General features: G+C 43.5%; 1 protein-coding gene across 6 annotated transcripts in view; it reads left to right on the top strand.

Annotated features, from left to right (window-relative positions):
* The window catches only part of ERBB4 (erb-b2 receptor tyrosine kinase 4), a 1,003,508-nt gene that overhangs the window by 826,795 nt on the left and 162,329 nt on the right, over positions 1-14,384 (top strand). For all 6 annotated transcript variants that reach the window (XM_038422011.2, XM_043505695.1, XM_038422006.2 and 3 more), the window contains 3 exons: positions 1,870-2,002; positions 9,228-9,350; positions 12,113-12,211. In XM_038422011.2, the coding sequence (XP_038277939.1) occupies positions 1,870-2,002; positions 9,228-9,350; positions 12,113-12,211 (355 nt within the window). The remainder of the gene's footprint in view (positions 1-1,869; positions 2,003-9,227; positions 9,351-12,112; positions 12,212-14,384) is intronic.

Genomic DNA, 14,384 nt, shown 5'->3' with positions numbered 1-14,384 from the left:
TCGCATCCCTCCACCCACTCCCCTTCTTTATCGCATCAAACATGCACTACTTGTCTTACTTTAAAAGGTCTTTCCAGCCTATCCCTACCCTACCTATCTTCTCTCACTCGCTATGGAGATGTCCACTCCCACCTCCAATTGCCCACTTGTTTTCAAACGGGAACCTTTGGGCTTTCTCTCAGGCTACCCCTCATGCTTTGGAGAAGCTTCTCATGAACATCCGGAAAGCTACCTCGTAAACCTCCTTCAAATCCCCCTTTTACCATGGTGCCTAAAAAAAAACTAACAACAGTCAGGCTTCTGATGCACTGAGACCACAGCCTGCCATGTTGACCAATATTGGCTCATTGTTTCTTGTACTCATCATTTGTCTATCTGTTGTCTTTTTTGTTTTACACTTTTAGCGATTTAGGGCAGGCCCCATCTTTTGTTCTATGTTTGTACAGTGCCTAGCACAGTGGGGTCCTGGTCTATGACAAGGGCTCAAAGGTGCTAGGGTAATACTAAGTGTGATGGGGTATGTAAAACTTACTCTACTACAACCACTAAGGGGTTCCAGCACAGATTAGCTACCTCTCCAGCTGTGGCTATTTGTTTGACCAGCAAGAGTTGGGGTGAGAAAAGATAGGGGTTGCTGGAGAAGCTGAGAACTACCCTGCATCAGCAGGATACTTACAGAAAGCTGCCCAAGATGTAGGATCAGAAGCCCTGGTTGGACTGGAGTGAGACTGCTGAGGTGTGGGAGTAGAAGCCGTAAGGGGTTACGCTTTCCCCTATGCTCCTTGAGCTGAAAGAGAACATAACTCTTTGTGCCAGGTCCAGGAGGAATACGACATGGGGATTTGAGATTAGCTGGAGTTGAATTAAGAGGCTAGGGGAACAGAGTCATAAAGGTCTGGTATACTCCCAAGGAATCCATGGCCAGATGAAAGGGGCTGAACTTCCCCCTCTAGATGTTCACAAACCTTTTGTGCAGCTGGGGCTGAGTTGTGGATGCCAGGGAGGGATTTGTATTTTTTTTTGTGAAAGCCATGCATAATTTGGCAGTGTCACATGGTTTCAACCTTAAACAAGACCTAACTTGGCAGTCTTTGTCTGCCATTTGAGTTTTGGCATTTGTTTGAACCCAAATATCATAGCAAAACTTAGGGGGTACAATCACATGCAAAGTCATGCCAAACAGAAGTCCACTGAACACTTATCAACTAAAACTGCTGAATTGTGCACAGTTCTGATATTTACCTAAGGTGAAATGTATTTGGACACTGGGAGCTAACATCCTAACTCTTGCAAAAACATCAGGGCTTCAGATTTACATCTCCATTGAAATATGGCACCTCCAGTAGTACAGTATCTTAAGCACTTTATCTGAAGAGCCCCATATAGCAATGTCTCTGGAATTATGTTCCTCTTTCAGAACCAGCCTTGATTAACTTATGATCACAGCTCAAAGTGGTATCAGTTAATCCTTCATAATTGCAATGTTATTTTTTATCTCAATATGCAAAAAATAAGAGTTAATCCAGTTGGATTTAAAAAGGAAGACATCATATTAGTTAACTTCCTTGCAGAACAAACTTCTGGTACATGTATCCTCATTTTGCCATTGCAGGTTTGCATTTGCCATGAAAGTGCATGTTGTGTTTCCTTGTCCGTGACTTCACAAGTATGCATTAAAAATAATATCCTAGATATGATAATGGAAAGCAATGTCACACTTAATGAGCTTTCCTTGACTTATCATCTGACATGACTGCATTTTGAGAGCTATACGCTTCATAAGTTTCCCAGGTGGTTTATTTCATGCATGCAGCTGTTCTTTGCTCTGTTTCCCTGCCTTGCATTAAAGTCTTTGATTCTGATTGGTAGAACCCCCCTGATTGCTGCAGGCGTGATTGGTGGACTCTTTATCATCGTCATTGTGGGCCTGACATTTGCCGTTTATGTTCGGCGGAAAAGCATCAAAAAGAAGAGGGCCTTGCGGAGGTTCCTGGAGACTGAGGTGAGGATATTTTCAGTTGTACCACTCAGAAAAGCTGAACATTTGGAAAGATGCAGGGTACTGCTCTACTTTTTATGCAGAATATATTAGGATTCTATTCCAACCCCCACTGAGTCCCTGGAAATACTTCCATAGACTGGATTTATTGGATAGTGTGAAAGAAGCTATTCTAGGACATTAGTTTTCTATTGATACATCCAGAGGTGCTGACTTTCTGATTTCCTGGGAGTGCTCCCCCCCACCTCCAACCCAGGCCCTGCCCTCACTCCACCCTTTCCGCCAAGGCCTGCCTCTTCCTGCCCCTCTTCCACCCCTGTCCTGCCTCTTCCTACCCCATTCCACCCCTCCTCCAAGCATGCCCTGCTTTCACACTGCCTCTTCCTGCCCCTGCTCCTTCCCTCTCCCCAGTGCCTCCTGCCCTCCACTGAACAGCTGATGCTCAGCATGTGGGAGGGGGAGGAGCTGATTGGCAGGGCCCATCAGTGAGTGCGGAGCACCCACTGTTTTTTCCGTGAGTGCTCTGGTGCTGGAGCACTCACGGAGTCAGCAACTATGGATACATCAATTCATATATTTTAATGACAAGAAGGGAGCATTATGATCATCTTGTCTCACATACATGTCCCTATCCTGTTCCCAACAGAAATTAGACCCTAATTCATCTAATTACTTAATCATATATTCAAAGCCCATTGAAGTCAGTGATAAGACTCCAGTTGTCTTCAGTGGCCTTTGGATCAGGCTCTTGCTGAAAGCGATTGGTGTTAAGCACATGCTTACATGCCGGAACTTTCATTTATTACATGTTTGTACAGTGAGTAAGACAATGTGGCAAGACAAGTAAGTTTGTACAGTGAGTAAGACAACCTATTTGAGGCCTGTAGGCACTACCCCAATATAAATAATAACAAAATTGCTTACTGCTAAAACTTCCATTGATTCAGATGGGAACTGGACTAGGCCCATGGTCCCATTAGCTAAAAAGTGAGATGGAGCCTTAGAACAAACTATTTGGGCCCAATGTACCCTGCCTACTATCTTGGATTCACTATTGTGGCGGTGGGGGGGGGAACAGTCTCAATGCTCTTCAAAGCTTTATTTTTGGTTGGAAATGCATATTTGATCATCATTAAAGTTTAATCTTAAATTTTCAGCTACAAATGAAGGTCAACACAGGATCTCCTAAACCCTATGTGTCTCACACACTTTCAGAGATGTATAATACAGACAGATCCATCTAAAGGAAAAAAAAAGTTTAGGAAAACCAATAGCCATTGGTCAGCTGATTCCATTGTGTTATGATTGGTGTCATTAAGATCTTGCTCCTGCTCCCATTGAATTCAGTGGTGCGAGATTGATTCCAAATGACTTCCAGAGCAACATTGTGTTTTCATTAATCCTCTTCCTGAATGGCTGCAATTTTGGGTTGTTTCTAATTTTTATTAATAATAATCAGTCATCCAGGAATATCGGTAGATGGAATTGATACCATCCTGAATATATAATTGTTTAAGGTAAAGTTTGTAACCAAACATTGGTTAAAGATAAATTATTGCAAAGAGCTTTAGGGAATGACAGTTATTTTACGTGACAGGTTTCAGAGTAGCAGCCATGTTAGTCTGTATTCGCAAAAAGAAAAGGAGTACTTGTGGCACCTTAGGGACTAACAAATTTATTAGTCTAATTAGACTAGTAAAATTAGACTAATAAATTTGTTAGTCTCTAAGGTGCCACAAGTACTCCTTTTCTTTTTATTTTATGTGGACACCGAATTTCCATTAACAGCTCTCTGATTCTTTGCTTTGATTCTAGCACAGGTGAGAGTGGATGAGGGGTTACTCTAACCTGCACCAGATGGCAACCATCCCCAAAGGACTGTCCAGTGGCTGAGCACTTGTGACAGTTGCCATCCTAGTTTGAGACACTGTGGAGTGAACCAGGGACATCCCACAGCTAAAAGTATGAGTTACTATAGCTTGAGCTAAAGAGCCAGGCTTTTTAGCTGAGGTCTGTAACAGATCCATAACCTCTGCAAATCAACACACACGGGTTACACCTCTACTCTTGTTATATCTCTTTCTTGCTGCTCTCCATCCCAGCGTGCCCTTGTGCTGGTTGGAGCAAGGTACATCAACTCTTCATCTTCTGGGGATGGCCTTAGACTGGGAGAATCACTGGCATGAGTGAAACCGCAGATTCCATCTCCTTTGCACGGCCAGGGCAGCACAAAGGGGAATAGGAATTATTTGGGGAAAAGTTCTGTGGGAATCTATGAAGTGAACCAGAGATTGTGGCCCTGTGTGTGTTCACCTCCCGTATCTGTATTTTTTTTTTACATTTGACCTACATCTTCCATCGTAACAAGTACTGAAAAGTAAACTATATTGGGGGCCAGGGGGAGGCAACCTATGAAAATATTGACAGGTTTCAGAGTAGCAGCCATGTTAGTCTGTCTTCGCAAAAAGAAAAGGAGTACTTGTGGCACCTTAGAGACTAACAAATTTATTAGAGCATAAGCTTTCGTGAGCTACAGCTCACTTCATCGGATGCATTTGGTGGAAAAAACAGAGGAGAGATTTATATACACACACAGAGAACATGAAACAATAGGTTTATCATACACACTGTAAGGAGAGTGATCACTTAAGATAAGCCATCACCAGCAGCGGGGGGGGAGGAGGAGGAAAACCTTTCATGGTGACAAGCAAGGTAGGCTAATTCCAGGAGTTAACAAGAATATCAGAGGAACAGTGGGGGGTGGGGTGCGGGGGAGAGAAATACCATGGGGAAATAGTTTTACTTTGTGTAATGACTCATCCATTCCCAGTCTCTATTCAAGCCTAAGTTAATTGTATCCAATTTGCAAATTAATTCCAATTCAGCAGTCTCTCGTTGGAGTCTGTTTTTGAAGCTTTTTTGTTGAAGGATAGCCACTCTTAGGTCTGTAATTGAGTGACCAGAGAGATTGAAGTATTCTCCAACTGGTTTTTGAATGTTATAATTCTTGACGTCTGATTTCTGTCCATTCATTCTTTTACGTAGAGACTGTCCAGTTTGGCCAATGTACATGGCAGAGGGGCATTGCTGGCACATGATGGCATATATGACATTAGTAGACGCGCAGGTGAATGAGCCTCTGATAGTGTGGCTGATGTGATTAGGCCCTATGATGGTATCCCCTGAATAGATATGTGGACAGAGTTGGCAACAGGCTTTGTTGCAAGGATAGGTTCCTGGGTTAGTGGTTCTGTTGCGTGGTGTGTGGTTGCTGGTGAGTATTTGCTTCAGATTGGGGAGCTGTCTGTAAGCAAGGACAGGCCTGTCTCCCAAGATCTGTGAGAGTGATGGGTCGTCCTTCAGAATAGGTTGTAGATCCTTGATGATGCATTGGAGAGGTTTTAGTTGGGGGCTGAAGGTGATGGCTAGTGGCGTTCTGTTATTTTCTTTGTTGGGCCTGTCCTGTAGTAGGTGACTTCTGGGTACTCTTCTGGCTCTGTCAATCTGTTTCTTCACTTCAGCAGGTGGGTATTGTAGTTGTAGGAATGCATGATAGAGATCTTGTAGGTGTTTGTCTCTGTCTGAGGGGTTGGAGCAAATGCGGTTATATCGTAGAGCTTGGCTGTAGACAATGGATCGAGTGGTATGATTTGGATGAAAGCTAGAGGCATGTAGGCAGGAATAGCGGTCAGTAGGTTTCCGATATAGGGTGGTGTTTATGTGACCGTCGCTTATTAGCATCGTAGTGTCCAGGAAGTGGATCTCTTGTGTGGACTGGTCCAGGCTGAGGTTGATGGTGGGATGGAAATTGTTGAAATCATGGTGGAATTCCTCAAGAGCTTCTTTTCCATGGGTCCAGATGATGAAGATGTCATCAATGTAGCGCAAGTAGAGTAGGGGCATTAGGGGACAAGAGCTGAGGAAGCGTTGTTCTAAGTCAGCCATAAAAATGTTGGCATACTGTGGGGCCATGCGGGTACCCATCGCAGTGCCGCTGATTTGAAGGTAGACATTGTCACCAAATGTGAAATAGTTATGGGTGAGGACAAAGTCACAAAGTTCAGCCACCACGTTAGCCGTGACAGTATCGGGGATACTGTTCCTGACGGCTTGTAGTCCATCTTTGTGTGGAATGTTGGTGTAGAGGGCTTCTACATCCATAGTGGCCAGGATGGTGTTTTTAGGAAGATCACCAATGGACTGTAGTTTCCTCAGGAAGTCAGTGGTGTCTCGAAGATAGCTGGGAGTGCTGGTAACGAAGGGCCTGAGGAGGGAGTCTACATAGCCAGACAATCCTGCTGTCAGGGTGCCAATGCCTGAGATGATGGGGCGTCCAGGATTTCCAGGTTTATGGATCTTGGGTAGCAGATAGAATACCCCAGGTCGGGGTTCTAGGGGTGTGTGTGTGCGGATTTGTTCTTTTGCTTTTTCAGGGAGTTTCTTGAGCAAATGCTGTAGTTTCTTTTGGTAACTCTCAGTGGGATCAGAGGGTAATGGCTTGTAGAAAGTGGTGTTGGAGAGCTGCCTAGTAGCCTCTTGTTCATACTCCGACCTATTCATGATGACAACAGCACCTCCTTTGTCAGCCTTTTTGATTATGATGTCAGAGTTGTTTCTGAGGCTGTGGATGGCACTGTGTTCTGCATGGCTGAGGTTATGGGGTAAGCGATGCTGCTTTTCCACAATTTCAGCTTGTGCACGTCGGCGGAAGCAGTCTATGTAGAAATCCAGGCTGCTGTTTCGACCTTCAGGAGGAGTCCACCCAGAATCCTTCTTTTTGTAGTGTTGGCAGGAAGGTCTCTGTGGGTTAATATGTTGGTCAGAGGTGTGTTGGAAATATTCCTTGAGTCTGAGACGTCGAAAATAGGATTCTAGGTCACCACAGAACTGTATCATGTTCGTGGGGGTGGAGGGGCAAAAGGAGAGGCCCCGAGATAGGACAGATTCTTCTGCTGGGCTAAGAGTATAGTTGGATAGATTAACAATATTGCTGGGTGGGTTACAGGAACCATTGTTGTGGCCCCTTGTGGCATATAGTAGTTTAGATAGCTTAGTGTCCTTTTTCTTTTGTAGAGAAGCAAAGTGTGTGTTGTAAATGACTTGTCTAGTTTTTGTAAAGTCCAGCCATGAGGAAGTTTGTGTGGAAGGTTGGTTCTTTATGAGAGTATCCAGGTTTGAGAGCTCATTCTTAATCTTTCCCTGTTTGCTGTAGAGGATGTTGATCAGGTGGTTCTGCAGTTTCTTTGAGAGTGTGTGGCATCATCAAGGATCTACAACCTATCCTGAAGGAGACCCATCACTCTCACAGATCTTGGGAGACAGGCCAATCCTTGCTTACAGACAGCCCCCCAATCTGAAGCAAATACTCACCAACAACCACACACCACACAACAGAAATACTAACCCAGGAACCTATCCTTGCAACAAAGCCCGTTGCCAACTCTGTCCACATATCTATTCAGGGGATACCATCATAGGGCCTAATCACATCAGCCACACTATCAGAGGCTCGTTCACCTGCACATCTATCAATGTGATATATGCCATCATGTGCCAGCAATGCCCCTCTGCCATGTACATTGGCCAAACTGGACAGTCTCTACGTAAAAGAATGAATGGACACAAATCAGACGTCAAGAATTATAACATTCAAAAACCAGTCGGAGAACACTTCAATCTCTCTGGTCACTCGATTACAGACCTAAAAGTGGCAATACTTCAACAAAAAAGCTTCAAAAACAGACTCCAACGAGAGACTGCTGAATTGGAATTAATTTGCAAACTGGATACAATTAGGCTTGAATAGAGACTGGGAATGGATGAGCCATTACACAAAGTAAAACTATTTCCCCATGTTATTTCTCCTCCCTACCCCACCCCCCACTGTTCCTCAGATATTCTTGTTAACTGCTGGAAATAGCCTACCTTGCTTGTCACCATGAAAGGTTTTCCTCCTTCCCCACCCCCCTGCTGCTGGTGATGGCTTATCTTAAGTGATCACTCTCCTTACAGTGTGTATGATAAACCCATTGTTTCATGTTCTCTGTGTGTGTATATAAATCTCTCCTCTGTTTTTTCCACCAAATGCATCCGATCAAGTGAGCTGTAGCTCACGAAAGCTTATGCTCTAATAAATTTGTTAGTCTCTAAGGTGCCACAAGTACTCCTTTTCTTTTTATGAAAATATTGCTGTCAAATTCTCCGTACTCACTTGACTTGTTGCTGTTTGTTATATTTTCTTTAAGTACTTTTTTAAAGTAATTTCCAGCTACTGGTATTTCTACTTGCACCAAAGCAGTTTGTTCAGCTAACGAAGTAGTCCATGATGCTCATAGAAGCATGATAATAGGGCTCAAACTGAAGAGCACAATGCACTTAGCCTTGTAAACAGACACTTTGAAATACTGCAGTGGTTTCAAACCAATTTGAGTAGGAGTAGCCCTTAATTATTTTCCTTATCCTGAGAGAGGACAGGCTATTTGTCAGTGTTTAGAGTATTGTCCTTTTCATTTACTTTTCATTTATTTTTAAAGAAACATTGTTTTTCATTCAAAGGCAGTATGTTGCTGAGATCGGCTGGCTTTTTGACTGAGCATCCCTCTGTACTTCATTCACAAACTTTGTTGGATTGTAATTCACAACGTACCAATGCTTGCAATAAATTAGCTGTGGCTGTAAATTATTGTTTTGCTGCAGATATTTTCTGCTTCTGAACAAGCTGCCCTCCTTTAAGGCACAACTAAAGCACAGAGGAATGAACCTTACTCCCCAAAAAGAGGATAAGAATTTGATGAACCAATAAGTCACAATTATTCAAAAGCAAAACAGCCACTTTAAAGGGGCACTAAAATTGCCAAAAATAGAATATGGTGCACTGATAATCATCATATAGAAAACATTTATATTGCTGCAATTAGCAAAAGTCATTGGGGACATATTGTGACACTGGTTCAGTTTTCAGTTCATAATTGTATCATGCAGCGCCTAGTGGAAATTGTATACTCCACTAGGATCCTTCAGCTGGTTTCTGTTGTTTTTTATTGGCTTTGACTGGTTTCACTTGAAGAATCGATTGCCCTGGCACCAGTAGACCACTAGATCCATTGCTTTATTCTAATAACTAGTTAGCCAACTGGAATGAGTAGGAACCAGATGAAAATTTTCAACAGGAATTCTCACGAGGTCTTCCTGTGTCCGGTGTATAATCCTGATGGATTTTGATTTGCAGCTGGTGGAGCCCTTGACTCCAAGTGGCACAGCACCCAACCAAGCACAGCTTCGTATCCTGAAGGAAACTGAGCTAAAGCGAGTCAAGGTCCTTGGCTCTGGGGCCTTTGGAACTGTGTATAAGGCAAGTATCTTCACTGAACAGCGTCGAGTGGCCTTATTTCTGTTTTGAACCCTATAGATCACTGAAAGTGCTACATCGCAGTGTGGTACCCAGCCTTTGTCTCTATAAGAGATGGGCCTGAATCATAACCTGAGGTCCACATGCCACAACCTTTCAGGGGAGTTCATCTGTGGACATGATGATGCATCTTGAGTACATCTCTAGTTTCAGCTGCTGATTTCAGCTTCCCTTGGTATAGGCACAAGGATTACTGCATGTAGAGAAAAATTATGCCTCACACAAACATACAGACCTGAAGAATATACAGGATAAATAGTCTTGAAGTTAAAGAACAGGAATGGGATTTTGTGGTTCTATTTGTAGCTCAATAACTGACGTAATGTGCACATTGTGCAAGCCAGTTAATCTCTGTACCTCATTTGATCAAGCTGTGAAAAGGGTATAATCATAATTATAAAATAATAGAAACATAATTAGCTAAGCTTTGATCCTTTTCCCATTAAAAACAATGGCAAATCTCCCTTAACTTTATTAAGTTCCTTTATTTTTCCTTTATTTTATTCCTTTATTAAGCACTTTGGATTCTACAGTTTAAAGGTCATAGTTAAAGTGCTTAGAAGCACTAAGTAGAGTTGGTTGAAAAAGAAGTGGGGAAAAATCACTTCTTCAACATTTTGTAATTAAACTTGTGATGAAATTTCAAAATTCAAAGAAACCTGACCAGAACCTATAATTAAGGATAAGATTTTATATTGGTTATTTTTAGTAAAAGTCAGTAAACAAAAATTCACGGAGTCCGTGATCTGTCCATTACTTTACTAAAAATAACCAGGGGGCAGGGCGAGGTAGGAAGGAGAATCCACACCCCAAGTCTCCTGTAACACCACCATCAATGGCAGTTTGCTCCAGAGGCCTGGCAAGGAGACAGGGACTCTGCTTCTGGGAGTGCCAACCCTCCTCTGCCCAGCTGTTCCAGATCAGTCAATAACTGCCCCCTCACCCACCCAACAGGGATGGAGGGAGCGCATTACTAGGGGAGCAGAGCCCAATACAGGCTCCTTGTGGAAGTGGGGCAGAGACACGCAGGCAGGAGCAACAGAGGTCAGAGCCAGGTGTCTGCAGCTATGGGAGAGAAAGGAACATGGGCTGTGCTTCTGAAATGTGGCAAACAATGCTTTACACTGGGTAGCTGCGATAGGAAATGGGACCCAGGGTGCTAGAGCCAAAAAGGAACCCAGCCAAGCGCTCTGCTGCTGGTACCCATTCACTGTAAGTTGAGGCCTACCCAAATTGCCATTCCTAACTACGCCACTGGTTGGAAGCAAGGCCAAGCAAAGGAACACGGATAGTTCTCTGTGTTATGGACATGCTGACATTACTGAGCAGAAATGGCTGAAAAAAGAGTTTTCATGTCATGAAGGTTCATTTATACTAAAACTTTTCCATTCTGCAGTTTTGTCTTTGAATTTCCAATAGGGAGGATATATCCAGCGGGGTCCTGCAGGGGTCTGTCCTGGGTCTGGTACTGTTCAATATTTTCATTAATGACTTGGATAATGGCGTGGAGAATGTGTTTATAAAATTTGCGGATGACACCAAGCTGGGAGGGGTTGCAAGCACTTTGGAGGACAGGATTAGCTTTCAAAACAACCTTGACAAATGAGAGAATTCAACAAGATGAAATTCAATAAAGACAAGTGCAAAGTACTGCATTTAGGAAGGAAAACTCAAATGCGCTACTATGAAATGGGGAATAACTGGCTAGGCAGTAATATTGCTGAAGAGGGTCTTGGAGTTATAATGGACCACAAATTGGCTATGAGCCAACATATGCAGGTGCGAAAAAGGCTAATATCACTCTGGGGTGTATTAATAGGATTGTCTTATGTAAGACACAGGAGGTAATTGTACCACTCTACTTGGCATTGGTGAGGCGTCAGCTGGAGTACTCCATCCAGTTCTCGGCACTACACTTTAAGAAAGATGTGGATAAATTGGAAAGAGTCCAGAGAAGAGCAGCAAAAATAATAAAGTTTAGAAAACCTGCCCTATGATGAAAGGTTAAAAAACACTAGGCCTGTTTAGTCCTGAGAAAAAAAGACTGAGGGGGAAACTGAGAAGAGTCTTCAAATATGTTAAGGGCTGTTATAAAGAGGACAGTTTGTTCTCCATGGCCAGTGAAGGTAGGACACGAAATAATCAGCTAAATCTGCAGCAAGGGAGATTTAGATTAGATATTAGGAGAAACTTTTGTAACTCTAAGGGTAGTTAAGCTCTGGAATAAGCTTTGAAGGGAGTGGGATGGAATCCCCATCACTGGAGGTTTTTAAAAACAAGTTGGACAAACACCTGTCAGGGATGGTCTAGGTTTACTTAGTCCTACCTCAGTGCAGGGGGCTGAACTGAAGTCCCTTCCAGCCCTACATTTCTATGATTCAGTGTACTTACTGGTTTCAGAGTAGCAGCCGTGTTAGTCTGTATTCGCAAAAAGAAAAGGAGTACTTGTGGCACCCTAGAGACTAAAAAATTTATTAGAGCATAAGCTTTCGTGAGCTACAGCTCACTTCATCGGATGCTCTAATAAATTTGTTAGTCTCTAAGGTGCCACAAGTACTCCTTTTCTTTTTGAGTGTACTTACTCTGTGTGTGTTGAGTTCTGATATTCCTTGCTGAATTGGATATTGTATAATGAAAAGAAATATAGCCATGGAGGAAGAATTAACAATTGGTGTGGAGTTAATTTTTGTATCTTTCTTCCCTAGGGTATTTGGGTTCCCGAAGGAGAAACAGTCAAGATTCCTGTGGCTATTAAAATCCTTAATGAGACGACTGGTCCCAAGGCAAATGTGGAGTTCATGGATGTAAGTAAGAGGTGTACACCCTCTCTGACTCTGCCTATATATAATATGCTAGTGCTGACAGTGGAAAAAAATCAGTCTGTAATCTCCACAAACTCTAAAGATAATTTTCTGCCTATTTTTTATTTCTTTCTATTTCAGTATTAAGTGGATGCCAGTCTAAGGGCTCTAGGTGCCCTAAAACTTAATTAAGTCTGTGTCTGTGCTACGATCCCCCGGCTCATGTACGCACATTTGTGCTAGTTGGTATATACCTAGCATGTGTATAAATAGCAGTGTAGTCATGGTAGCACGGGCAGTGGCAGCAAGTATAAAGCCACCTAAAAGCAGTGGGCAGGTACTGGACAGAGCTCGGCCATGCCTTTGCTGCCAGTACCCATGTTACCATGGCTGTTTATACTTGTGCTAGCTAGCTGAGAGCTAGCGTGAGTATGTGCACACAAGCTGGGGAATCCACTCCTAGTTTAGACGTAGCCTGATGCTACAACACACTACCCCCAGTAGCAACATAGTCAGGTCTTGTGTACAACCCTTGGCTCTCCCGCACCTCCACCCTGTCATTTTGGAAACTTATCCTCTGCCCTCTCTGTACGGCAATCTTCAAAATTAGGGCTTACAACATCAGACGTGTTAAATCAGCCACGCTCGATGGAAGCCAGTGCAGGCAGGCAGGTATACCCCAGCAGAGGTAGTCTCCACTGGAGCGCTGTCTACCCTGCTCCCTTAGAGGAATAGGGGGTAGGGCATGTGTGTAAAGGATGTGTGGTGAAACAGCTGTCATGAGGTCCCCAGTGGCAGAAGTCAGAATAGGCCCCTGGCTGCTCTAACGTCCTCCACACCAGGCAAGGAGGGTCCAGGAGCTGCAATAACCAACTACGTGTAAACGGGGGAAAGTGAGAAAAAGTATATTGGATTTTTATTAGCCCGTCAGTTTTAATAATCTAGAGCAAGGGTTCTCAAGCTGTGGGTTGGGACCCCAAAGTGGGTCGCAACCCTGTTTTAATGGGGTCACCAGGGCTGGCTTAGACTTACTGGGGCCCAGGTTTAAAGCCGAAGCCTGCACAGTGGTACAAGCCTGTGGCTCAAGTCTTTTGGCTTTGGCTTTGCCCGCCCCCCCCCCCGGGGTTGTGGGGCTCGGGCTTTGACCCTCCCTACCTGCGGTGGTGGGGCTTGGGTGGGTTCAGGTTTCAATGCCCCCTCCTGGGGTCATGTAGTAATTTTTGTTGTCAGAAGGGGGTCGCGGTGCAATGAAGTTTGAGAACCCCTGATCTAGAGTGTTGTTAATGAGAGGTTGGGATCATATTTTTATAAATAAGTTTTATATTCACAAAGTCCGTAAGTGCAATTTTCAGCTCAGTTTTAAGAGAAAAGGTCACTGTCATTATGAACATGTGTGTCTCATGCAGTGACAATATTTTGACAGTCCAGATGAGTTTTCTTCTTGTTTTTGGCCAGCCCTAAATTATAAAATTCCTCTTTTTAACTGGGAAATTACCAAAGACTTTCGCATTTCTAAGGGTGTGTGTGTGTGTGTGTGTGTGTGTGTGTGTGTGTGTGTGTGTGTGTGTGTAACTTGATTAGCATTAATGATAGCAGAAACCAAACAGAGACTGTGCTCCCATTATGTAGTCTACTCTGTCATTGAGAAACCAGCAGAAATGTACAATTACAGCTTCAGCTATTTCAGACAAATTACCATGTGTGAACTCTCAGGCACTCAGGCTAACACTGAGATCAAGGTATTTTCAACACTCTTCAGAACACTGCACAGTTCATGCTGATGACATCAATAATCGTTGTTCACAAACAAAGAAGTAAGTCAAAGTAGGCCAAGTTGACTTCTGCTCTGATAGCCCTCCTCCACTGGGTGTTTCTAAGGAGGATTGAATGTTTATTTAATGGGCAAAGTAACTGTCAGGCTTCTAAGTGAGTAGTAATAACTATAGATCTCTGAAACATTAGGGCCCTGATGCATCATAATCAAGCCTCCCTGTGAAATAAATGTGCAAAGAACGAAGGACCATTCAGTGGGAGCTGAGCCTCTCTACTTAATGGCAGAATTCAACTCTGTGGGCCAACACCTCAGCTAGTGTAAATTTGGCCCAGCGTCCTTCACATCCGTGGAGCTATGTAGTTGATACCAGCTGAGTATCTGGCCCTGTCTGTTGATAAGGTA

This window comes from Dermochelys coriacea, chromosome 11 (genome assembly GCF_009764565.3).
Source record: "Dermochelys coriacea isolate rDerCor1 chromosome 11, rDerCor1.pri.v4, whole genome shotgun sequence".
NCBI classification, from domain to species: Eukaryota; Metazoa; Chordata; order Testudines; family Dermochelyidae; genus Dermochelys; species Dermochelys coriacea.
This window is presented reverse-complemented; position numbering and strand designations above follow the sequence as displayed.